The 24,749-nt window shown below is 47.1% G+C and overlaps 1 protein-coding gene and 2 non-coding genes across 3 annotated transcripts in view; all 3 read left to right on the plus strand.

The window, feature by feature from the left end:
* Positions 1-24,749, plus strand: part of notch1b (notch receptor 1b) — a 32,681-nt gene that overhangs the window by 1,942 nt on the left and 5,990 nt on the right. Inside the window, exons 3-28 of the mRNA XM_031570484.2 lie at positions 8,245-8,507; positions 8,770-9,108; positions 10,111-10,233; positions 10,561-10,794; positions 10,944-11,099; positions 11,216-11,401; positions 11,842-11,955; positions 14,073-14,186; positions 14,582-14,815; positions 15,192-15,302; positions 16,082-16,274; positions 16,629-16,774; positions 16,893-17,006; positions 17,854-17,973; positions 18,078-18,230; positions 18,330-18,558; positions 18,979-19,180; positions 19,489-19,642; positions 19,845-20,029; positions 20,419-20,551; positions 20,951-21,208; positions 21,419-21,531; positions 21,780-22,351; positions 22,605-23,033; positions 23,211-23,359; positions 24,509-24,722. Coding sequence (XP_031426344.1) covers positions 8,245-8,507; positions 8,770-9,108; positions 10,111-10,233; positions 10,561-10,794; positions 10,944-11,099; positions 11,216-11,401; positions 11,842-11,955; positions 14,073-14,186; positions 14,582-14,815; positions 15,192-15,302; positions 16,082-16,274; positions 16,629-16,774; positions 16,893-17,006; positions 17,854-17,973; positions 18,078-18,230; positions 18,330-18,558; positions 18,979-19,180; positions 19,489-19,642; positions 19,845-20,029; positions 20,419-20,551; positions 20,951-21,208; positions 21,419-21,531; positions 21,780-22,351; positions 22,605-23,033; positions 23,211-23,359; positions 24,509-24,722 — 5,238 coding nt within the window. The remainder of the gene's footprint in view (positions 1-8,244; positions 8,508-8,769; positions 9,109-10,110; positions 10,234-10,560; positions 10,795-10,943; positions 11,100-11,215; positions 11,402-11,841; positions 11,956-14,072; positions 14,187-14,581; positions 14,816-15,191; positions 15,303-16,081; positions 16,275-16,628; positions 16,775-16,892; positions 17,007-17,853; positions 17,974-18,077; positions 18,231-18,329; positions 18,559-18,978; positions 19,181-19,488; positions 19,643-19,844; positions 20,030-20,418; positions 20,552-20,950; positions 21,209-21,418; positions 21,532-21,779; positions 22,352-22,604; positions 23,034-23,210; positions 23,360-24,508; positions 24,723-24,749) is intronic.
* Positions 12,209-12,275, plus strand: LOC116221223. Its single transcript, XR_004164069.1, has one exon. It is a non-coding gene; the product is annotated as a small nucleolar RNA SNORD42 (small nucleolar RNA).
* On the plus strand, positions 14,295-14,361 carry LOC116221222. Its single transcript, XR_004164068.1, has one exon. It is a non-coding gene; the product is annotated as a small nucleolar RNA SNORD42 (small nucleolar RNA).

Genomic DNA, 24,749 nt, shown 5'->3' on the forward strand with positions numbered 1-24,749 from the left:
TTACCCCTAACCCTGGCTTGGGGTTTTGTCCTGTTTTCAATAGGTATTCACTCTTGCAATTTACATTAGAAGGGCAGATGGTAGTAGAGTGTAATTAAACTGGATGTTTTCATAATTGCAGGCAATATGCAATGGGAGAGGCAAAAAAATTGTACCTTGGCACATTTGTTCAGGCCCTTACCAGTGTCTTTGATAAAAAAAAAATGTTTATAGTTCACGATTAGACTTGTTTTTCACCTGCTGTACCTCTAATAGTGACAGAAAACCCCATAGTCTTCTAACAAAGACCTGTTGCGGATAGAGTTTCTGGGCTCTTTCCTTTTACTGTTTTTCTTTAAAAAAAAAAAAAAAACCGACGTGAATCTAGAAGCAGAGATGTGACTGGACAGACAAAAGCTGAAATGGGTTAGACGTGTTCTTTTGGCTTCTCTGAGGCAGGACAGCTAATGCAGTGAGCCACACTGGCTGGAGGCCACATCTTAATTCTCCACTGGCAGCCAGCGTGCCACAGTCAGGGCACAAAGCCCCGCATTGTGCCGGCATGTCCTCAGACTCTTTCAATTAAACATGGAGATCCGATGAGCAGAGAGTCCGGTCGGGACACTCGATGACACTCTTTGTACACTCTTTCATCTTTTGTTTCCTTGGTCACAAAGAGGACTGACCAAAACTCCAGCTGCTTGTCTGGAAACGTTTTGGCAAGGATCTTAATATCATTTTTTTTTGGTCTTTGTTTATGGTTCATCTCTTCAACAATAAGCGTGTGTCTCTCTTTTTTTTCCAGAGCCACAGTGATTAGGATTAAGGCTTACATTGGTCTAACTGCAGTGGTATTTTTAGTTTAAGCAGATGTTATCACCTCACTTTTCCATTGATATATATATAATAGTCCTCACAGGTCTATTTCTGGTCACTTGAAGTTAACATTTGCCTCTTAAATGTTTCTCACTCACTTGGATTGAAGTCCCCCCCAAATATGGGATCCCGTTTCATTGGACTTCCTCCACCATTAAGCTCTCAGTTATGTGGCCACTGGTTGTTTCCTCAGGCAGTATTGTTGTGACCTCTCATTACTGGCACTTTAACCGTGTTATACCTCTGTGGTTGAGGTGGGGCCAACATCCCTGTAGTAAAAGGAATGGTGGCAGGCACATGAGGTTATACACATTTATACAACAGTGTTGAGTTAATTTATTTTCAATATAACCTCAACTTCAGCATAGGTTTTGTCTAATGGCAGTTAACCACAATTATAGAGCAACACACAACTGTGGCAAGTGAAATGTTTCCTAGATGGCCCTTGCACCTTCATTGCTGGTGTTAGTGGTCTTCATCCCAAGGCTGTGAAATCATGTGGTTGTAATGCTTTTAAAGCATAAAAGACCATTTCTGCTCTCCAAAATAGGCAGGCCTTTCTATGTCCAAGTCACAAGTGGCAGTTGTAACTAGCTGGACATGACCTCAATGGTGCTCTGACCAGGCAGAAACAGAGTAGGCATTACACCTCGTCTCCTGAACAGCCAGGGCTCTTTGATGTTTTAGGGAGTGACATTCGGTTTGACCATATGTGCTCTCAGGACAACAAGCTGTGCTCCCCTAGCCTCATATCGTCCTTCTGATATTTGGGTAATCTCAGTGGTTGACCAATTGCCCATAAGTGTTGAGGTCACTGTGCAGTGATAGAAATCCAGTTCTATCTTCGACTGAGGGTGGGTTTCGTAGTGAAGATTACACTTTGAGACTGCTTAGTTTGAATGTTTGGCCTTGTGCTTGGTTATCATTGTAAGCCTTAGTACAGAGAGATGACTCCGGTGCTGGCGCACATTCAGTAATCTTTGTTAGTGGAATGTAGAAAGCGCTGGTCTTACACATTAGCCAATTAAGCATGATGTTCATCTGGTTTGACACACTTCTCCTGACTCCTGAAAAACAGTTCTGTTTACGCGAGGTGCCTTTGTGTCAGCTGCCACTCAGTAACTCACTGAAATAGCCTGGTACTGTAGTAGTGAAGGACATTGCTGTCTCTACTTTACATGCCATGCCACAGATGCCATCCTGCATATCTGCAGCTGAGAATGAGGTGCAGCAAGAGCCAGGGATTGATTATCTCCATGGCCCCTGGGTACCAAGCCAAACAACCGAGTCTGACATGTCTCCCGGGCCTTGGGCCAGGCAAGCAGGGATGGATTCCAAGGGTGCTAGATTGACACTGGCCAGTTGGACTTAAGAGGCTTATCCCAAGATGTAGGATGATGATAGATGTCAAGTGGTGGAAAGTTCACCTGCTTCCCTTCAGCAAATTTTATGCCTGTCAAACTCCTTGATACAGCAAGGCATGTGACATTAATGCTGCAGGCTATGTCAAGGAGACACGGCCTTGAGGGACGGATAGGAGGACCTTCTCTGTCACAGACTCATAATGTTGTCCAGACGTAGATGTCTGGCTTTTGAGCCGTTGACTACTGGATGATGCACTGTAACAAGAGATTGCATGAGAAAGCTCTGAAGTTCTGTAATAAACACAAAATATTCTCACCCTTAGCTTAGGAAGTCTGTTTTTCGGTCAGTGGCTTTGAAGTCGTACTATCTAAATGAGGTGCATTTATCCTCCTGAAGCTGAATGCCATTTGTGAAGATGGACTACTGTAAAAGCCCTTTAGTATCAAGTCAGTCCATGTGCAACAGGGGATGGCCTCTCAATGGGACCATTGTTTGTTGTGGAGGGGAGGTGAGGTATGCTCTGCTTCCCTCTTCTTTGAGAGACAGGAAATTAGCTTTCTGAAGTCAGAGGAAGAGAAGGTGCTGTCTACGATCATATGAGGACAGAAAGCCCATGGTTGAGAAAAAGGATGCTGGCTACTCACTCACTTGGCAAGCACACTGGGAGCTGGATGAAAAGGAACATCAATGAATGAATTGATTGTAGGTGGATTGTAGTGAGCAAATATCAAGCTATTGCACATTTAAACTCTGTTCACATACTATACACTGTGCTTGAAAAATCATTTTGCCTTTATTTAGGCCTTTATCAAAGCTAAGGGCTCTGTAATGTACACCACCATGTCATGCCTGACCAGTAGCAAGCCTGGAATGTTAGCCTGCTTTGTTTGTGTAAGGCTGCGTGTGTGTGTGTGTGTGTGTGTCGTCTCGGACCACTGAGCTGTAAAAAGAGGGTTCATGTGTTAAAGTGGCAGGTGTTGCTTAAAGACCTGGCTACAGAACATGTGCTACATTTGATTTGGAGGTTTACTAGACGAGGAACCTTTAGTCCCACCATATCTTTCTTTGAGTTGAACGATCCATTTTTAATATAAAACGGTAAAATGGAGGTTTTTGGTGGCTGGTCTTGTTGCTTTGGGAGATGCGGTTACAGCCATACGAAGACATAGCTTTAGGTAAAATCAACTAGGGATTCCCTTTTCACCTTTTTATAAACAGATAGTTTCTCAGATTGTCACCGCTAGCTTAAAATCCAACCAGCTAGCCGAGGTGCAGCACCTGAAATTGATCAGTTGGAGTGAGTCATTAGAGTTAAAGGGAGAAGAAAAATGCTTGTTATCCCCCTTTGTCCACAATACTAGACAAAAGCAGTCGATTCCTAAACACCTGAAAACACTTACCTGGTTCCCAGACTCATAAAGCCACCAGGAGCTGTTCTCATCAGGCCAGACAGGATGCAAGAGGCCTCAGGGCTGGGGGGGGCCTTGTGGAACATGGTTCCCCATTTGGGATTCAATCTTGGGGAACACATGAAAGGGACAAATGCAAACAAACAGATGTGAGCCTCAGTATCAGGCCTCTGTAAGAGATTCCATGCAGAGGGAGGACAGTCTTAATTCTTTGTGAAAGTTCATGCCCAGTCCCCTGGAGGTTTCTTAAACTCCAGGACCTTGCTGTAAAAGTATTGAGGAGAGAGAGAGAGGAAACTAAAAGTGGTGATGGTGGAGAAAACTAAAAGCCTACACTAATGTAGTACCAAATAGTCTCCCGCATTCTGTGTTTAGGTGAAAAGATCCATTAACAGGATTCTATCTTTGTGTCTGTTGCATGTGTATACACTTAAGCAAATAGCATCTCATACTTTGACTTTAGTGGCTTTTTAGCTTGAGGATGGTCCTTTCCTTTGTCCTCTCAGACCCCTGTGTCACCTCACCATCAGATAACAGCAGAGCGAGGAACCCAGAGAGAGAGAGAGAGAGAGAGAGAGAGCGAGAGACAGACTCATTTCTCTCAAAGAGGCCCTTTATTTGGTGACTTGTTGGTGGCAGATGGCAGACTGACTGACTTGGGCGGGGTGGGGGTGGTGGCTGTGTCTCATCTGGCCATGGGTCAGGTGTCAAAAAAACATCTGCTGTGTCCAGGCACACATTACTACACTGGGCCAAGCCTGTTGCCACGGGCTACGGGTGGCTTTTGAGGGGAGGACTCCCAACAGTATAATGGGGTGGACAAAGGGAAGACGCAGTGGAAAACAGTGTGGGCCTGATGATGAGGATATCATGACCGACAATAGGGCTTAGGTTTTAGGGGTAAGCTGTGGTGTTCATCATCTGTTGAGATGGTACATTTGAGAGAATTTCATTGTCTCATGTTATCTCATGAATGTATGAATGGATGAACCTCTGTCATAAGCACTTGGGTTTTATGTGCTTATAAATATAGACTGGTTTATAAACCACCCTTCTTATGTTTTTTTGAATTCCTTTAAATGCTTTGGCTGTTACAGTTGTCCCCCAATGTGTCTCTGTTTCTCTCAGTCTAATTCGGCCCTAATGGATTACTTGAAGGTCGTATGCCAAGTGAGAGAGCAAACTGGCGGCATTCTCTGGGCAGCAGGCTGGCGTTGACTCAACCTTATTGCTTGCTTGCCGAAAGAACCACGAGGGGCCTGGCTGCGCTGCCTGCCTCCTCTGTTTACCTTTAATGCCAGCGTGAGAAGTGTTACTATTTGCCTGGCCGGGGCAGACGCAAGCCCATTCTCGCTGGTGTGATTTCTCGCACAGCGATGTTAAATGTGCTTGCAGGCTGTCTGCTTTGAGACGTGCAGCACAGGATGGGGAGACTTTTTTTTTTAGGAAAAAAACAAAACAAATTGCAGCATTCTGCCACAGAAGGACCAGATTCACAGAGACCTTTCAGGCCTAGAGACATAAAACTCAGGCTAATTTCCTTTATTTCAGGCCCCTCTTGTCTGTTGGCTCTTATGAAGGGTTATTAAAGGGGGTTGCTGTGAAAGCCATCCCTCCAGGAATGTTATTAAGGTTGCTTTCATCTTTTGAGGTAACGGAGGCACAGTAAACATTGGGTACTTTGTTCCCAGGATGGTAGTGGGAAATGATTTTGGAAACTAAAATGAGTAGACTCTAAAAAAAAAAAAAAAAAAACCTTGGATCAAAAGGTAAATGAGCTCAAAATCAGTAACTTGAAAAAAACAGAGAAACTGAAAACTGAGAAGTTATTAGGATTCATATGCCTCCTTCTAAACACATACAATTAGCTGTTTTCACCTATATGATAACAGGAACCTTTTCCTTCGTTAATTTTGCTTTCTATTACAGATATCTCAAAGCTACTGCTGGTTCTAAAACTATTTTGCAGTTCTCTATGCTACATACCCTCAATAGGCAATGTAATGATCAAAGCATCAGAAAGTAAACACATACCCACCTTTTAACGAGATAGAATAAGATAAACTAAAGAACGATAACTAAAGAATAAGATAACTAAACAACAAACAATTTCTAATGAGAAGTTTAAAAGGCGTAGTAAAAGAGAGCCTTTGTTAGGGGAGAAGACTTAATCAAGGTGAAAATGGAGTGTCGGGTGGGGGATGCCATTGAAGTGGTCTATAGAGGTATGCCATCCAAAATGTTGAAAGTGAAAAAATGTTCAGATGGAAGAACGTGCTAGAAGTGTGAGCTGAAAAGCCAAAGGCATGGGGGAGAGGGATTGGGTCAAAGAGAGGAGGAGGGAGAGTGAGAGTGGCAGAAAGAGAGAAGAGGAGAGGAGAGGAGAGGAGAGGAGAGGAGGTTTAACAGCTGAATGCACAACTATCAGCTTGGAGGCGCTCGACCCGCAGTCAGCCCTGAATGGCGCGTGGAACAATGGGTCTACTCATGCCGCCTCCCCACGCTGCACCGCGGCAGGGGACGCCTTTCAGCTGCCACACACTCCCCCACACACACCCCATCTCTTGATTGTGTGTGTGTGAGAGAGAGTGTGTGTATGTGTTTGTGTGTCTATTTGAGGAGGGAGGGCAGGGTGTGCTGGAAGGGGGGGGGGGAGAGAGAGGGAGTGTGCTATGGATAGCAGCTGCCAGTCGCTCATTAACATGCGCACCTGCTCCCTCTGGCCCTTTTTTAGAGTAAGGTCCAGGCATGCCTCCCAGCCACACCACCCCATTTGGCCCCTGTGTCTCCCCTCCAGCCACCACCACCACCAACCCCCAACCCTATCCTCACCCCCAATCCCAGTTTTAAAATGCTATTCTCATTAGAGTGGTAAAGGCTAATACTGAATAGATAATGTGATTATAGCATGAATGCTAACTTTAGCACCCTTGACCGATAACAGTATATGTGGAGGGATGCAGTAGTTACACTCTTGTGAGTCAGTCTGTGAGACCTAGCAGTTGGCACCCACAGTTTAAGGTGCTGGTGGTTGGTTCAGTCAATTTCCAGCCAAGTGTAGGAATGGCTGGAGGACAATAAGAGGAAGTTTAGTATTGTGGGAAGAAAAAGGGGTACCATTTCTACCCCCTACCCCCTCACAAGCTTTTGTCGTGACCCCCCCCCCCCCCCCCCCCACACACACACACACACACACACACACACACACACAAAATCCCTCCCCCAGCAAGCCCCGGTAGTGTTTTCTTTTCCTGCTCTGAATGATTAAGCATCTTAATCTCTGGAGAGACGGCGTAAAAAGCACCATTCACTCTGGCCTGGCTATTGCCCTCTACTGAGACCTTCAGGGAGTGCTTTTTTTGGTAACGATCGGGGGTTGACCACCTTAATGGCACATTGTGTGGCAGACATGTGTCACTAATCATGATGCTATGTCTTAGACTGTTAAAATGCTGTATTGATGACCAAACCATCCTTGCCAGAGTGTGAAAGACCAAATGCTTAGCACCAGATCAGGTGATTAGGCTGTTTAGTTGTTGTTTGGTTGCATTCTTATTATTTTACCATTTGTACCCCAAAAGCCATTTGTCCCACCATGTGGTGGCCTACGTGATCTTTGTGGTCAGTACAACATAGCATTCGAAAAAGTCTGATGGGAGGGGGGTTATTGAAATAATCTAAGTAGGAGAAGTAGTAGTACTCAAGATGTAACTTCGAGGCAGTATGCATTTTATCTTGTTATGCCACAAGAGGCTCCTTTATCCTGATGTGATGGACCTACGTGGAATCTCTTCTTAATATGCTCTGATTTTGAACCCACTATTTGAATGCGTTGCCTTCCCCATCTTTCCTCAGTTCACTCCTATTGAACTTCTGTGTTGTTGATTTTGAAAGACTGACTGAAGCGGTCACTGTTTGGAATCCAAAACATTTTGAGAACTTTGCTTTTGCTGACTGAGCACATTATGTAATCCATCTTGACATGCGTTATGCAGTGGTCATATGGTTTCAGAGGAACAATGCAAGCTGGTCCATAGCAGTAATGCCATATGAAAGACTGCCATGTGCACTGAGGCGTTCACACCCTGGGAAAACTGTCCCTCTTAAATGGATTAAAAATGACACCAATTCCACTGGTTTTTTTGTATTGTCGCAATCTTTGGAGATATGGAAGATTCGACCCTATGGAACTTCACTCCCGCTCAAGCCCGTCTGCTTGTTCTGACTCATTTTTGGGAAACGATGTAAAGCACTATGAGTTATGATTCAGCAGTGTGTGATATCAGAAGGAGGCAGCAGGCTGGTGCCTATGAAGCACAAAGGGCACCATGCCTTTGCAGGCCCCTCAACAGCTGCCCCTGTTCTTTCTACCTCATTTGTTTAAAAAGTGGGGCACAATGCTGAGTAATGAACCATTAGTGTAGAGAGAGAATGAGAGAGACAGACACATAGTGTTCTTTTTCTACTCTAAAATTAATCTTTTTTTTTCTCTCTCTCTCTCTCTAAATAACAACATCTGACTTGCATTCCTCCTTGAGTGTCTGGGCATAAACTGGGGCCGATTCCGTGTTTCACCTCTCTCTATCTCTCTCTCCTTTGTGTTTAATCTTTCAAGGTGTCCGGAGAAATACCTGGGATCAAGATGTCAGCACCACAACCCTTGTTTCTACAGCCCCTGCGAAAATGGCGGCACGTGCCGAGTGGCTGCCCGCGACAACCGGTTCGAGAGTGTCTGCGATTGCCGCCCAGGCTTCATGGACAAGCTTTGCCTGACGCCGACGGACAACGTGTGCTTGACCTCTCCTTGCCGAAATGGAGGCACCTGTGAGCTCATCAACACCAGAGACTACCGCTGCAGATGCCGTCCTGGCTGGTCAGGTGAGACTATCGGAGAATGCAGGTCTATCAGTGCCACGCAGAGATTGCTGTCATGTAATGTTTTGTTGCACAGTTACCCACATCTAAATTCAGTCAACTTAAAAACACAAGATGGAACATCCGCCACAGTTTTGCTTACTTGTGATTCATTAAAGCTGTTTAGTCGTGGGCCCTCTAATAGTGTGGTGCAGGAATTCACAACATTGTAGTCAGACTCCAGACATGATGGTAAATGTATTTTTCTTGTACATGTCTTGTCAAGGTAAAACATGCCAGCAGGCAGATCCCTGTGCCTCAAACCCATGTGCCAACAGCGGTACCTGCAGAGCCTTTGAGTCCCATTACCTGTGCGACTGTCCGCCTACCTTCTACGGGCAGACCTGCAAGCAGGATGTCAACGAGTGCACCCAGAATCCCACGATCTGCAAGAATGGCGGCACTTGTGTCAACGAGGTGGGCACCTACCACTGCCGATGCCTGCTGGAGTACACTGGCAAGCATTGCGAGATCCTCTACATGCCCTGCAATCCCTCGCCCTGCAACAACGGGGGCACCTGCGTACAGAAAGGAGAGACCACCTACCAGTGCACTTGCCTGCCAGGTATTAATATTTTGTTGTATGGATGTAAACACTCAAAAAACCTCTGCCCATCTGAACCAAAGACATCCACAATACAGTAGAGAACACATCAAATAAAATAGTCCAGGCCAAGCTGATCCAGTACTACAGGATACCTGTCTGTACAACTTCGAAAATATTTTAACAAAAAAAGAATGACATGCAGAAGGCATAGCATCTTGACAAATATTTCCTGACTGGAATATGGACACACACAGGACAATGTAGCTTGTAGAGTAGAGCATCTGAATGAATGAGAAATGTTTTTCATGTCTTTAAGCACAGAGCCAATGTAAACGTGATGCAGTGTGTGTGTATTTGCATCTGTGAGTATCTGCACGTCTGTGTATGTGTGAGATTGTGTACCAGAGCACAGGAAAACATTTGTGCTTATCGTGAGGAAACGGTCGAAGGACAACATCCTCAGTCTGGATGTGTGCTTTCCTGGGTTGAGTTTTTCAAAATGGTCTCCTGTCCATGGTTACTGTGATTTAAAAATGGCGGACAGAAATCCGTCCCAGTGGCCTCTCTGACCTACTCCAGCTCACCACAACTTCCTGTCTCCTCTCTGCCTCCCTCTCTCGCTCTCTCTCTCTCACTCTCTCTCTGTCTCTTTCTTTCTCTCTCTCTTCCTCCCTCTCCCTGACTCATGCTACAACTAGCAGCAGCCGCTCTGCTTCAGTCAGGGATGAGCGGAAGCTTCGGTCAGTGTCAGTTAGGTTTGCTGTCCTTAATGCAACTGAGGCCAACTGTAACCGGAAAATTAAAGAAAACTGATAACAGACAAGCTATGTGTATTCTTTTTAGCCCTAATGAAGATATGCCCCTTCCTTTTTCATGTCTCATAACGATATTCCAGTAGAAATGAATATGAAGTTTTTGATATATGAATTATGACCCCTTGTTCCAGGTTGAGTTGTGTTTAATGACTAGTGTCACTAAAATATACATTTTTTTTTTTTTTTCTATCATTGTTCCCTTCAGGTTTCAATGGACAGAACTGTGAACACAACATCAATGACTGCCCAGAACACCGGTGTGAAAATAATGGTGTGTGTGTGGACGGAGTGAACACTTACAACTGCCGATGCAAACCTGAGTGGACAGGTAACGTACAGTCATGCATCCAGTGCTGTGTGTGTATCTCAAGTAAATATCTAATAGCATACAAACATATGGCGGAGACATTCTTAATTCATCTGGAATTAGTTTATGTATCTTACACCTATAGCTAGAAGAGAATTTTTTAAACTACAGTATTATTAGGAGACATCATTTGTTGGATCCTGTGATTTGCCATTGAGGACCACATACCAGTGTTCTAACTTTAATTGTATCTCTCGTGAAGCATATAGTAGTATCTGATTCATCATTGGAGAGCAGGTTTGCATAGGTGAGCTCTGCTAAGATGCTCCGTTGCTCTGCACTTTACAGGTCAGTTCTGCCTGGAGGACGTCAACGAATGTGACCTGATGCCAAACGCCTGCCAGAACGGGGGCACCTGCCTCAACACCATGGGCGGCTACCACTGCGTGTGCGTGAACGGCTGGTCGGGAGACGACTGCAGCGAAAACATCGACGACTGCGCAGATGCGGCCTGTGCCAAGGGTGCCACCTGCCATGACCGTGTGGCATCCTTCTACTGCCAGTGCCCTCATGGTCGCACGGGTCAGTTGCAAGCTCATCCAGCATATACCACAAACAGACAGAGGCATTGAATGTTATTGTTGTTCTGCTATTACTTGGGAACTCAGATAGAGGCTAGAGGTTGCACAGTGTAAGTGTTGACGTAGGTTGTTGCCTTTGTGTTGATACAGGTCTGCTCTGCCATTTGGAGGATGCCTGCATAAGCAATCCTTGCCAGAAAGGGTCCAACTGTGACACTAACCCTGTCAATGGCAAGGCCATCTGCACATGCCCCACAGGCTACGTTGGTCCATCCTGTGATCAGGACATTGACGAGTGCTCGCTAGGCAAGAATCCTTCCATGGCACCTTTATAAAGCATTTGAATGGGAAAACGTCCACTGAGGTTATATGACCACTGGTTTCGATCATATGTCTGATGATGACTTTGTGTTACTCTGCAGGTGCCAACCCTTGTGAGCACGGAGGGAAGTGCATTAACACCAAGGGCTCGTTTCAGTGCAAATGCCCCGCAGGCTATGTGGGTGCCCGCTGTGAACTCGATGTCAACGAGTGCATGTCCAACCCTTGCCAGAACGATGCCACCTGCCTGGACCAAATTGGAGGCTTCAAATGCATCTGCATGCCAGGTACAGGCCCCATCAAGCAGTAAGGTGTTAGTCAATAGTTCACTTAAGTAGTTTAGCACAGCCGTTAGCACATTTAAATATACACAGTGACATGCCTCCATTCTTGGACAATGCTTCATCAGTTAGCATCTTTTGTTCAGAGAAGTAACCCCAAACTAGCCTGTGTAATTTGTATATGTTTATAATTTACAAATCAACCCAAACAACTTGGCGAGAGTACAAAGCTTTGGATTGATTTCTGTTGTCCATAATAATGCTGAGGATGACTCTTCACGCTAATTGGTCCGTAAAACAACACCCATCTAAAGCTCATGTTATATGCATGTGCTAGTAATTCACTCATCAACCCAAACAATCTGGCCGGGTAAACAAAAGCTTTCCGGATTGATTTGCCTCTGTCCTTTATAATGCTGAAGATGATTCTCTGTGTTAATTGGCAGGCTATGAGGGAATCTACTGCCAGGTCGATACCAACGAGTGTGCCAGCGCACCCTGCCTGAACAATGGGAAGTGCATCGACAAGATCAACAGCTTTGAGTGCCAGTGCCCCACAGGTGAGTGTATGCGGGGGTCGATCTCCCCCTCCAGGACAGGGCTGTAGGGGTGCAGTAAATCCTCACCTCCAGGCGAGCTTAAGGAGGCAGAGGCAGGACGGCCGGGGGAAATCCATAAGAGAGCTTTTTTAGAAGTTATTTCAGCCAGAGTGCACATCTAAATGCAACTCACACACTTATACACACGCGTGTGCACAACTGTTTTGAATTTTGGAGGATTTTATGAAAAGCAACAAAAATACACCTTAAAAAGGTGCAGATGATGTCAAATTTATATTGACTGAATATCTATGATGTATTCAAAGGAACCACTGATGCCAGACAATTCATATTCACATAGTTAGTATTTCGCCTGAACGTTTTTCTTTCTTTAGATCTGCATTTTCTAAACTGTGGAGAAATAAACAGATCTTTAACAGAAATAATAGACAAATCCCAGCTGCCTACTGAATCACAACACTTTTTACATTCCTTATGTTGTTGTGGTGTTAAGTAGGGTCAGTAGCTGTATATAGATTCATTTAAATGTTTTTAATCAAGTTTAAGGGTATAAAGGGATTCCACTGGTGAGATGCTAAGGTGACCATGGCCCCTGGAGGCCTTTGTGGTGTTTTTTTTACACGGGGTGCCTCTGGAATCCAACGAGTTTTCCCGCCAAACGTTTGTTTTTGTGGGGTTTTCTTTCTCGTTTCTTCCCCCTCTTCTTGGCGCCAGTAAAAGGGAGCCACAGGGGCGGAGAGGAGCATGTAAAAAGGGACAGCTTAAAGGTGCCCCCCTCACAAAAGACAAACGGCATCTCATTTCATCTCAGGATATGGAGGAATGAGCACGCCGGGCGTGAGGCAGCACAGGGCTTTACGGCTGAAAAGCTACTCTGGTTTGGCAAGTGGTGGGGGGAAGAAAGAGAGTGTGCCCGGTTGGGGGCTTAAAATCCAAGAGCATTTGGAGATCTGCGGGCCCTGTAGGCTGTACTCAAAAGGTGTGTGTGTGTATGTGTGGTGAAGCATCAGGCCCCCCAGTTCTCCTTGAGATGTAAATTAGTCCCTTTGGAAACCATGTCAGCCCCGGGGCGCCATTCATTTATGTACACAGTGGTCTCCACGGCAACCACGGTGGGGATTTTTTGAAATGTACAACAACAGCAGCAGCAGCACCGGTGCAGAAAGTCCCAATGGGTCAGGAGGGCTAACACAGATGGACAGAAAGACAGGGGAACTGTGTATAGGGTTAGATGGAAGACCATCATTTACCCAGCTCTGCCCTGTCTTATTCTATTCAAAGATGGGGGGAAACAGTGCAGTAGTGTTAGTGCTCCTTTAAAATCAGCAGCACAATTCTAAACAAATCTATAACAGACTGAAAAATAATAAAAGAGTAGTTTTGGTCTGCATGTAGTAACAGATACATGACTTTTTTTTATTTGTGTATTGTGCTGGCCTGTGCTGGGAGTGCAGTGGCAGGCAGCAGACGTGGTTAGAGGAGATTAGAATAACTGGGGAAGAGAGAGGTCCTGCTGGGTAACTCTGAATGATGATGGCAGTGAATGGAAGGGGTCGCTAGGTCAGACGGGGCCCTTTTGTGCCAGGGCAGTCTGCGAGTAGGATGAAGGCAGGCTGGGCGAATTCCCCCATTGTGATGGAAAATGTTTCGGGAAGAACAAAAGCAAGCAGCAACCGGCGCGGCTCGAGTGCTGCACTGGGCAGACAGCACAGCTTTTGTCTGGCCCGGGGCTATGGCCTGAGGAGGGCCCCTGAAGGACCCCCAACCCCCCATCTAACGGCTCCCCCCCCACCCCATCCCTTATAGGCTCCTGCTGAAAGGAGGTTTGAAAGGGAAGGAATAGGGTTGGGGGTGGCAGAGGGGGCTGAGGTGTCAATGAATGCAGGGTGGCAGATCCCCCCCCACCCAACCCCGAACCCCCCTCTTCCTCCTCCTGCTTTCCCAAATGCTCACACAGGCTCTGTAATGGCGGCGATGTGTGGAGATGACTGAAGGAATGGCAGGTTTGCTAGAGGGAGAAGAAGCAGCAGCAGAGAGAAGGGGGGGGACACACTCCCCTCACAGCCCCACACAGCCCCACCTCACACTGCCTGTGTTTCTCACCCTCCTCTTCCCAGGATTCAGTGGGAGTCAGTGCCAGGTGGACGCAGATGAGTGTGCCAGCACACCGTGCAAGAATGGCGGCAAGTGCACCGATGGGCCCAACAAGTACGCATGTGAATGCACTGAAGGTATGAACACCAAACGATATCACCATACTACATCCATGCCCAGGCACTGTGGTGGCTCAAAAGCAACAAGCAACAACAATATACTATACAATAGTATAAAATGTGTCTGTGCAGATGATGTAAAATGTATATTGACTGAATACCTATGATGTATACAAAGGAACCACTGATGCCAGACAATGCCAGAACTTCTTTACATCTGCATTCTCTACACTGTGGATAATAAATACATTTTGGACAGAATTATTCGACAAATACCAGCCAGTTGCTTTTACAAGTACTGAGTGTGTCTCCCTTCACTACTCACTGAATCTCAGAATCTCAAAAGTCTGTTTTATCAGTGGTTGGCATTATTGCCAGGTTCCCATCATGATGGTGTCTGTGTGTTCTCTCAGGTTACACTGGACAGCACTGCGAGCTTGATATTGACGAGTGTGCATCCAACCCCTGCCACTACGGCACCTGTAAGGACGGCCTGGCCACCTTCAGCTGCCAGTGCAAGCCGGGTTACACCGGGCGCCTGTGTGAGACCAACATCAACGAATGCCTCAGCCAGCCATGCCAAAACGGAGGCACCTGTCAGGACAGCGTCAATTCATACCGCTGCCTCTGCCCCAAGGGCACCTCAGGTAAATGCTTTGGCTAGCGTGGCCATGTGGGCACTCCATTCAGAAGTGATTCAAAGTGGAGTGTTTGCTAACAAAGCAAAGGCTAAGCTTGGTGCAGCTAACTGGTTTTCAATTCAATTCAATTCAATTCAATTCAATTTTATCTATATAGCGCCATAACAAAACAATTGTCTCAAGGCGCTTTAACAGCTCTTTGAATGTTCTCATTTGTATATTATGGACTTTTAAACCAACATACTACTATTATTGAGCTGCAATGGTGACTTAATGTTATCTCTCGCTCATTCCGCAATCATATATAATACACCAGTTGTGTTGTGTGAGACCGAATGCAAGTAAGGAACTGTAGGCTCAAACCCAATGGATGATTCCACAGGTATCAACTGTGAAATCGACGTGGACGACTGCAAAAGCAACCCGTGTGACTACGGGACGTGCATCGACAAGATCAACGGCTACGAGTGCACGTGCAAGCCAGGCTACACAGGTAAGAAAACCTTTCCAGTGTTTGAGAAAAGAAATTGTGGGTTGGTAAGCATAATAAAAACCGTAAGCCAGGAGTAACCTGATTAATGAACACATGAAAGAGTGCAACAGGACGCCGTGTCGGTATAGGCAAAGGTTTCTTGTGCTGGCTGGGCGGGCCCCGAGAACGCCTCCGCACAGGTAGGAAAGGGTTAGGCAGGTGGGAGCGGAGACAAAGGAGGGTGTGGGGGAAGACAGCTGGCCAGCGAGCGTTCTCTACCCCCCCTTCAGACCGGGTGTCGGTTTACATGAGTACACACTCACACACTGAGGCACAATCCCTAGCCAGTCCCCAGCCTGTGGCACGGACACACAAGCCACCTCTCAGTCCTCATTCAGCTGAAAGGGGATCGGAACATCTGGGACTCAAACGGGAGAAAAGATTTTGTGAAAGATTTTGAAAGCCAATCTTTTAAAAGGGAGGGTTAGAAAAAAGGGAGCCGGGGAGCTGGGTGTAGTTGGCCATCACTGAAAAGACAATTGAAACCATCCCTGCATGTGAACAGTGTCTACAGTTGAATGGTGTTTGTCGCAGCAAGTGGGAGTTTGAAAGGAATCCTAAACCCTAAATATCGTAGAAGTGCAGCCATAGTGAATAGAAGAGGCTGTGTTGTTCAGTATTCACTGTGTGTTCAACAAAATGTACATTTACTTCAATGAAGGAAAGGGGTGGTCTGTCAGACTAGGACTAAACTGTAGCATAGAGAAGAGCCAACATTTTTGTTTAACATTTCTTCGCAGGAACAATGTGTAACATCAACATTGATGAGTGTCTGAGCAACCCGTGCCATAATGGGGGCACTTGTGTGGATGGGATCAATCGCTTCACCTGCCAGTGTCGTGAAGGCTTCCAGGACCCTACCTGTCGGTCCCAGATCAATGAGTGCCTAAGCAACCCTTGCATCCATGGCCACTGTGAAGACCAGGTCAATGGGTACGTTGGGGGTCATATCATATAAAGAGACCTAAATGGTCTGGAGATATATGTGTGAATTAACTTGATGTGGTTTTATTGCTGCTGTAACATTAACTCACTAGCTGTGGCTGTAGTCCATCTGAACACTACAGCTAACAATAAAGCAAACATTGACTGAATATGCGAGCCACTTGGCAGACAGTTCATTGTTTTGTTATTCAGAATGAATAGACCACAAAATGTCTCAAATAACCAATCCAGTTTAACTATTCCACAGAGTTTTACTGAATGTTATTCACTGGAGAATATTTGAATACTCAAGTTTGGCTACATGCTGCTAGATGTTTGAAACGGCATTCATTTTGTCTACAGCTACAACTGCATCTGTGACAATGGCTGGAGCGGCGCCAACTGCGACGTAAACAACAACGAGTGCGACTCCAACCCCTGCATGAACGGAGGCAGCTGCCGTGACATGACCAGCGGCTACTACTGCACCTGCCGGGCTGGCTTCAGCGGTCAGTGGTGCTCCGTGCTCATGCTCCTGTCCAGCAGTGTGACCATATCCTGACCCTGGCCCTAACCTCACCTGACCATTTGTGTTGTTTTTTTTGTGTGTTAACCTCTGCTTTGTAGGTCCTAACTGCCAAACTAACATTAACGAGTGTGCCTCCAACCCATGCCTCAACCAAGGCGTCTGTATTGATGATGTCGCTGGCTACAAATGCAACTGCCTACTGCCTTACACTGGTATGAAAACAGGGTTTTCTTTTCTTTTTTGGTCTCCATGGAAAAATGTTGTTGCACCCTACTACATCAGTTGCCATGTATGTGTGTTTTGGTTTTTGAAGTGTCTGTCTCGTTTCTGGCATGTTCTCACCACGTCCCCTCAGCTGTGGGCAAGGACACTTTGAGGGGGAAAACACGGCTCTGGAAGCCGATGTTGTTGATGAGGTTAAGCAGCAAGGCTTCCTCCTTCACAGAGAGCTCATCATTTGTTGATTTTGCACCCCCTTCCTACCGCCCACTCTCCCTTAGAGAGAAGTGTTTCTGATAACCTTGTAGGAAAACTCTGTCCTGAAAGCCCACAAAAGCCCAACACTCCCCCTTCGTTGTATTATTTTAGAAAACAGATAGTGATGAGCAGCTCTCTGGCTTAAAATGCCTAAAATCTGTCCTCTCGAGTGGTCTTTCTGGAAAAATCCACAAGGTTTGGCCCAGTTATAATAACAGCCCTCTCGCAGGGTACAGGGTGGGAACAGTAGCCCTGACACATTTCCTGTTTCCCCACTTCCATTCTCACAGAAAAGCAAATGACTGCACAATGGCAGGAAGTTCAGCCCTGCTTCCTGCCTGAGCCTGGATGTCATGGAAACAGATAGGGAAATGTCTGGGAAGAGGCAAACTGCTTGCTCTCTTTCTCAAAATATATCAGTTATCAGTCAGTCATTAATCAGTAAAGTCTGAAAAAAGACAGTCTCCCCTAATTAAACCTTGCTTGCATCCAGTGAGCGGAACAGTCTTAGTGACTTGTTATTATTCCGGCCCGTGTTGCATGCCTGCGCATCCTTATTGACTGTCCTCCTCTCCTTCCCAGGGGAAAACTGTGAGACCTTGTTGGAGCCCTGCGCGCCCAAACCCTGCAAGAACGGGGGCGAGTGCCGCGAGTCGGAGGACTACGAGAGCTTCTCCTGTGTCTGTCCCAGAGGCTGGCAAGGTCTGTGTGACGTAATCATAGCGCTGCACACTTGACATTTTTTTTTATATAAAAAAAAAGGAAGCCCTTTGGATGAATGTTAACCCCTTTGTCTGTCTTTCTAGGTCAGACCTGTGAGATTGACATAAATGAATGTGTGAAGAGTCCCTGTAAGAACGGAGCCTCCTGCCAAAACACCATTGGCAGCTACCAGTGCAGCTGCAAACCAGGCTTCACTGGACGCGACTGTGAGACGGACATCAACGATTGCAAGCCCAGTAAGCCCCAGAACTCCATTTCCCAACCATCATTCCTTATCCCTCTTCTCTGTCACCTTGTTGGGACACAGCTTAACCTCTCTGTCTCCCTCCCACTAGACCCATGCAGCAACGGTGGCGTCTGCAGAGACGGAGTGAACAGCTTCGTCTGCACATGCGAGCCGGGCTTCCGTGGCATCAGGTGCGAGGAGGACATCAACGAGTGTGAGAGCAACCCCTGCAAGAACGGCGCCAACTGCACCGACTTTGTGGACAGCTACACGTGCACGTGCCCACCGGGCTTCAGCGGAATACACTGCGAAAACAACACGCCCGACTGCACCGAGAGGTGAGACAGCGCTACGGCGTCAAAGTTCAGGCTGCACCCCTCCTACCGCAGCGCTCGCTTGGTCAAAGAAAGCTCCAGGTCCTGGATGGGGAAGGCCACCGCCACTCTCCTGATGAGTGAAGTCACAGCTGGGTTGGCCAAAGCCCTTTCCTGTCTGAACCTGACTTTCCACCTATTCTGTGCTTGACGAGAAAACTATTCCATGTGTTACAAGACAAATGGCTTTACATTTTTTCCTGGTCCACTGGCGCCCCCTTTGGTTGACATCTGCACCACGACCATAGGCTGTCAACCTTAATACTGCAAAGCACTGTTCATTTGAGCACAGAAGCAACTGTTAATTATGTCAGTATGTGCTCTACAAATCAACAGAATGTATAATTACATTTTTTCCTATTTCTGCTTATATTTTTATTCTAGTTCCTGCTTCAATGGAGGCACATGTGTGGATGGAATCAACACCTTCACCTGCCTGTGCCCACCAGGCTTCACTGGCAGCTACTGCCAGCATGACATCAATGAGTGCGACTCCAAGCCCTGTCTGAATGGGGGCACCTGTCAGGACAGCTATGGCACCTACAAGTGTACTTGCCCCCAAGGCTACACTGGACTGAACTGCCAGGTAAAGAGGCCTTTCACCATTCCCTTCAATCTGCAGTCCATCCGCCTAGAGTAGCAGTTGTGCTGTGGTTGTTCACAGACATTGACTGACTATTGACTGACTATTCATGTGCACCATTCATTTAATGGTTTTGTTAACTGTCGTCCATTAATTCCATACTTACGGTGTACTTTAAATCCACTGTTGTGCACAACGATTTGTTTGGAGGAAACACACTCCTGATTGTAGTGTGGTGTTGTCACAACTGATGAATCGTCCATGACTTAAGTAGTCATTAAGATACAATTGTATGTTTTTAACGCTTGTAGAACCTGGTGCGTTGGTGCGACTCCTCGCCATGTAAGAACGGGGGCAAGTGTTGGCAGACTGGCACCACCTACAGCTGTGAGTGTCAGAGCGGATGGACAGGGCTCTACTGCGATGTGCCCAGCGTGTCTTGTGAAGTGGCCGCCAAACAGCAAGGTAAACCTTAGCTTCACACTTTTAGCCACCACTTAACCACTTTCAGCCTTCCCTAGCCATGTTGCACTTCTATGCTGATTACTCTAGTACTGTACCGGTATGCTGCTACGGTTACATTTTGTACAGTATGGCTGTGTCACAAAATATGTGATATGGAATGGTTCATGAGCTTTGCTCTCTGTCTGTCTTTGGCTTGCTGCAGGTGTGGAGGTGACCCACCTGTGCCGTAACTCTGGTCAGTGTCTCGATGCTGGCAACACCCACTTCTGCCGATGCCAGGCGGGCTACACGGGCAGCTACTGCGAGGATCAGGTGGACGAGTGCGTGCCCAACCCGTGCCAGAACGGTGCCACCTGCACCGACTACCTGGGTGGATACTCCTGCGAGGTAAGCCTGAGTGGGGTTATGGCTGTCGGTCAGGCTGCTTATGATCACTGTTCTTGCATTTAGATAGCTCTGCTGAGGTCTGTTAACAACAGCTAAAAGATTTAGCACGCTTCAATTGTATTAACCAATCAGGAAACGTCCAAAGAAAGGAATCTCTGCCTGCTAATACATTTCTTTAAAAAAAGTCACGGTGGCTAAGTGGAGTGGAAGCTTCAACCGTGGCTACCAGCTGCTTTAAGTTAATGTATGAATGTTTGATTGGGTGTAGGAATTGCTTGCTAGTTAAAAAAAAGACAGGGGAGGAAAAAGCTAGGTAATCAAAAATAACACTCTTCATGCTAGGCATTGATTTTTCTTTACACCTCTCTCTACCCTCTTCCCTGTCTCAGTGTGTGCCAGGCTATCACGGGACAAACTGCTCCAATGAGATCAATGAGTGCCTCTCGCAGCCCTGCCAGAACGGGGGCACCTGCATCGACCTGATCAATACCTACAAATGCTCCTGTCCCCGGGGGACCCAAGGTCAGGATGCCACAACACCTCCTCACACCTCCCCAAGTGTTTCATCTCTCCAGCCTCCCCCTCTTCCCTCTTTTCTTCTGCATTAATGAGGGATTAAGTGCATCCAGCAGGCAGGAAATCTGCCCTGAACCCCCCCCCCCCCCAGCACACACACACACACACACACATGAAGAGATCTCGCTAATTACCCTTGCATCTTAAAACCAATGCTAATTGCCTCCATTCTAAACAGAATTGTTCTCTGTTAGTCATCAGATCCCAGCCTGATTTGTGTTGTTATTATTATCCGGTACATGACTTTTTATATTTTGGTGTTTTCATTCAGTGACTGCTACTGGCTACACCGTGGGTGAAATAATATTTATTAACAATAAAATACCAAACCTTTGTCACATACAGGTATTCACTGTGAGATAAATGTGGATGACTGCAACCCGTCCACTGACCCCCTCACCAAGGAGCCCAAGTGCTTCAACGGCGGGGAGTGTGTGGACGGCGTGGGTGGCTACCGCTGCATCTGCCCCGCCGGTTATGTGGGTGAGCGCTGTGAGGGCGACGTCAACGAGTGCCTGTCCAACCCCTGCGACCCGCGCGGCACACACAACTGCGTCCAGCTCACCAACAACTACCGCTGCGAGTGCCGCACTGGATACACAGGTACAGCAGTCCACCCTGAGGTGGCATCCTTGGCCACGGAGCTGGGTTAGATGACTAACACAGTAGGAGAAGTAACACGTACAGCAGCTGAGTACCAGCAGCTTGCTTGGTGGCAGATTTCAAGGAAGAACAAGAACACTGCACAGCATTTGGTTTTGGATTTGGTTTGTGATTGGGGAATGGCATTAAGTTCCTTCATTTCTTCTGTAGGCAAGCGGTGTGAGCAGGTGTTTGATGGCTGTAAGAGTAAGCCCTGTCGGAACGGAGGTACCTGTGCAGTGGCCAGCAACACTGCCCACGGATTCATCTGCAGGTGTCCACCGGTAAGTGAGCCAGCACATCACATTTCCTCCAAATGAAACGCAAATACAAATAACAACAAACAACAAAGCCTTTGTGAAAGTCAAAAGAGAATTGACAGGATTTTTAAACATACAACTTTAGGTTTATGAGGTATTGTCATTCTCTGTATCTACATGTCTCTATCATTTGTGGAATTTATGTCCTGATTTAACCTTACCTGTATAGTTAACTAATATCACATTAATGATTTTTTACTCTACTCCCTTAGGGATTCACTGGCTCCACTTGCGAGGGTGACGCTCACTCGTGTGGCACACTGCACTGCCGTAACGGCGGCACCTGCATCGCCGGCCACAAGAACCCGCTCTGCCTGTGCCCGGCGGCCTTCACTGGGCCAGAGTGCCAGTACCCAGCCGACAGCCCGTGCCAGAGCAACCCCTGCTACAACAGCGGCACCTGCCAGTACACCAGCGAGGCGCCCTACTACCACTGCATCTGCCCGCCTCAATTCAACGGCCTGCTCTGCCACGTGCTTGACCACCCCTTCATTGGCGGCCGCGGCTACGACATCACGCCGGCGCCTGAGGTGGAGGCAAGCTGCGAGATCGATGACTGCGACAGACGCTCGGCTGACGGCGTGTGTGACAGCAAGTGCAACAACTACGAGTGCGGCTGGGACGGCGGCGACTGCTCTCTCAACTTCGACGAACCGTGGAAGAACTGCTCGGCAGCGCTGCAGTGCTGGCGGTACTTCAACGATGGCAAGTGCGACGAGCAGTGCCACAATGCCGGCTGCCTCTACGACGGCTTTGACTGCCAGCACCTGGAGGGCCAGTGCAAGTGAGTGTTGTCTTACCCCATGTCTGATTTGAAACCAGCATAAAGTTAATGTTTTTTTTAAATATATTTTTACATTTTATATATATCTATGGATATGTAAGGATTGGTCTGTAAGGATACACTCAAAATTATCCTTGGCAGGAAATTACCCTTATCCCATATGACAGCCTTTAGTCAGTGACTTCAGAATGCATATGAAAGATTCACAGGACCTATTGTTCTTTTCTGATTTGTTTGTGTCGTCGTTTTTCAGCCCACTTTACGACCAGTACTGTAAGGACCACTATGCCGACGGACACTGTGACCAGGGCTGCAACAACGCTGAGTGTGAGTGGGACGGCCTGGACTGTGCCCACAACATGCCGGAGAAGCTGGCCGTGGGCCGTCTGGTGCTGGTGGTGCGCATCCACCCGGACCAGCTGCGCAGCAACCACTCCGGCTTCCTGCGCGAGCTGAGCCGCGTGCTGCACACCAATGTGGTGTTCCGCCGTGACGCCAAGGGCGAGCTTATGATCTACCCGTACTACGGCAACGAGCAGGAGCTCAAGAAGCACGCCGTCAAGCGCTCTGTGGACAGCTGGTCCGACATGCACGCCAACGTCATGGCCACGCTGACGGATGGCATGTACCGCATGGTCAACGTGCGGCAGCGCCGCGAACTAGATCAGATGCAGATTAAAGGGTGTGTGTGTGTTAAGTTCACAGCATAGTGTTCATGTATAAATGACTGCTGTTCCCACTAATAGAGATATGGTTAATATTTGAAAAAAAGGTCTGATTATTATTGTTGTTGTTATCATCATCATCATCATCATCATCATTATTATTATTAATACTAATCACACCCCTTTTCATGTAGATCTGTGGTGTACCTGGAGATTGACAACAGGCAGTGCTACCAGCAGTCCACTGAGTGCTTCCAGAGTGCTACTGATGTGGCAGCCTTCCTGGGAGCTCTGGCCTCCAGCGGCAACCTGGACATGCCCTACGTCATCGAGGCTGTGGCCAGTAAGTAACCGCACAACACTTCATATCTCTCACACATACATTTAAAGCCCTGTTTCTATACATCCACTTCATATCTCTCACACGTACATTTAAAGCCCTGTTTCTATACATCCACTTCATATCTCTCACACGTACATTTAAAGCCCTGTTTCTATACATCCACTTAATATCTCTCACATGTACATTTAAAGCCCTGTTTCTATACATCCATTTTTTTGGGCCAATGAATCCTATCAAAACTGTGTGCCATTGTAGTGGATATGAATGTCCATTTAGGGCACAAGCAGTGTGAGTGGTGAATTCCATCAAATTAACTCATCTGACTCTATCACCAAAACACCTTTCTACATTTTAATGCATGTGCACAGACATGGATATGGTAACTGTCTTCTTCTCTGTCTGTCTCCCTCTCTGTTTCTGTCCATCTCTCTCTTTCTCTTTCTCTCTCTCTCTCTCTCTCTCACTACACACATACACACTCTACACACACACACCATCGTGCGATGAAGGGCTGCTGCAACCTTCACCTCGTTGAGTGTAATACCAGGACTTAAAGCATCTCCAAGGGTTTAGGTGGGGAGAGTTTATCATTTCAAAATCGTTAGTGGAAAGAAAGGGTGGGGTGGGGGGGAATTGATCGGGAGTGTGCTAGAAGTTGGTACTCTTTGTTATCTTGAAAATCCTAATAAATCCTTCGTCTTTACAGCTTAAAGCGTGCGCAGTAATTTGAGGTTCATTAATCCCTCATTTTTTTTCTCTCTTAAAGAAGGACTGGTAAAGTTGTCTCTTGGCACCCTGGGCTGAAAGAGAAGAGGAGGTGTTCTGTTCTTTTTTTTTTCCCCTCCTCTCTCTCCGCCTCTCCTTCTATTCCTTCTTCTTCTGCTAGCTCTTTTATGATCAGGAGTGGTTAGCAATTCTGATTATTACCCAATGAAACGGCCCCGATTTTTAATGCACGCTCTCCTCCTGCTCGGCCTTTCCCCGCTCGCGCTCAAACGTGATCTTTTTCCACTGCCGTTCACTCACACACCATGGCGAGGAGCCGGGATGGTCCCGCGTCCCCGAACCGCCGACCCTTTCCTCTCCTCCTCCTCCTCCTCCGTCGCCCCTCTGGCTCAGCAACTCAAGTTCTGTCTCATCTCTCCACAGGCGAGAACAGCGCGCCGCCGCCCAACGAGCTGTACCCCATCTACGTGGTGCTGGCTGGCCTCATCATGCTGGCCTTCGTCGGCGTGGGCATGGTGGCTTCGCGCAAGCGGCGCCGTGAGAACGGCCAGCTCTGGTTCCCCGAGGGCTTCAAGACCAGCGAAACCAACAAGAAGAAGCGCCGCGAGCCGGTGGGCGAGGACTCCGTTGGCCTGAAGTAAGTGTTCACAGGCCGGTCGTGTTT

Source organism: Clupea harengus, chromosome 7 (assembly GCF_900700415.2).
Source record: "Clupea harengus chromosome 7, Ch_v2.0.2, whole genome shotgun sequence".
NCBI lineage: Eukaryota > Metazoa > Chordata > Actinopteri > Clupeiformes > Clupeidae > Clupea > Clupea harengus.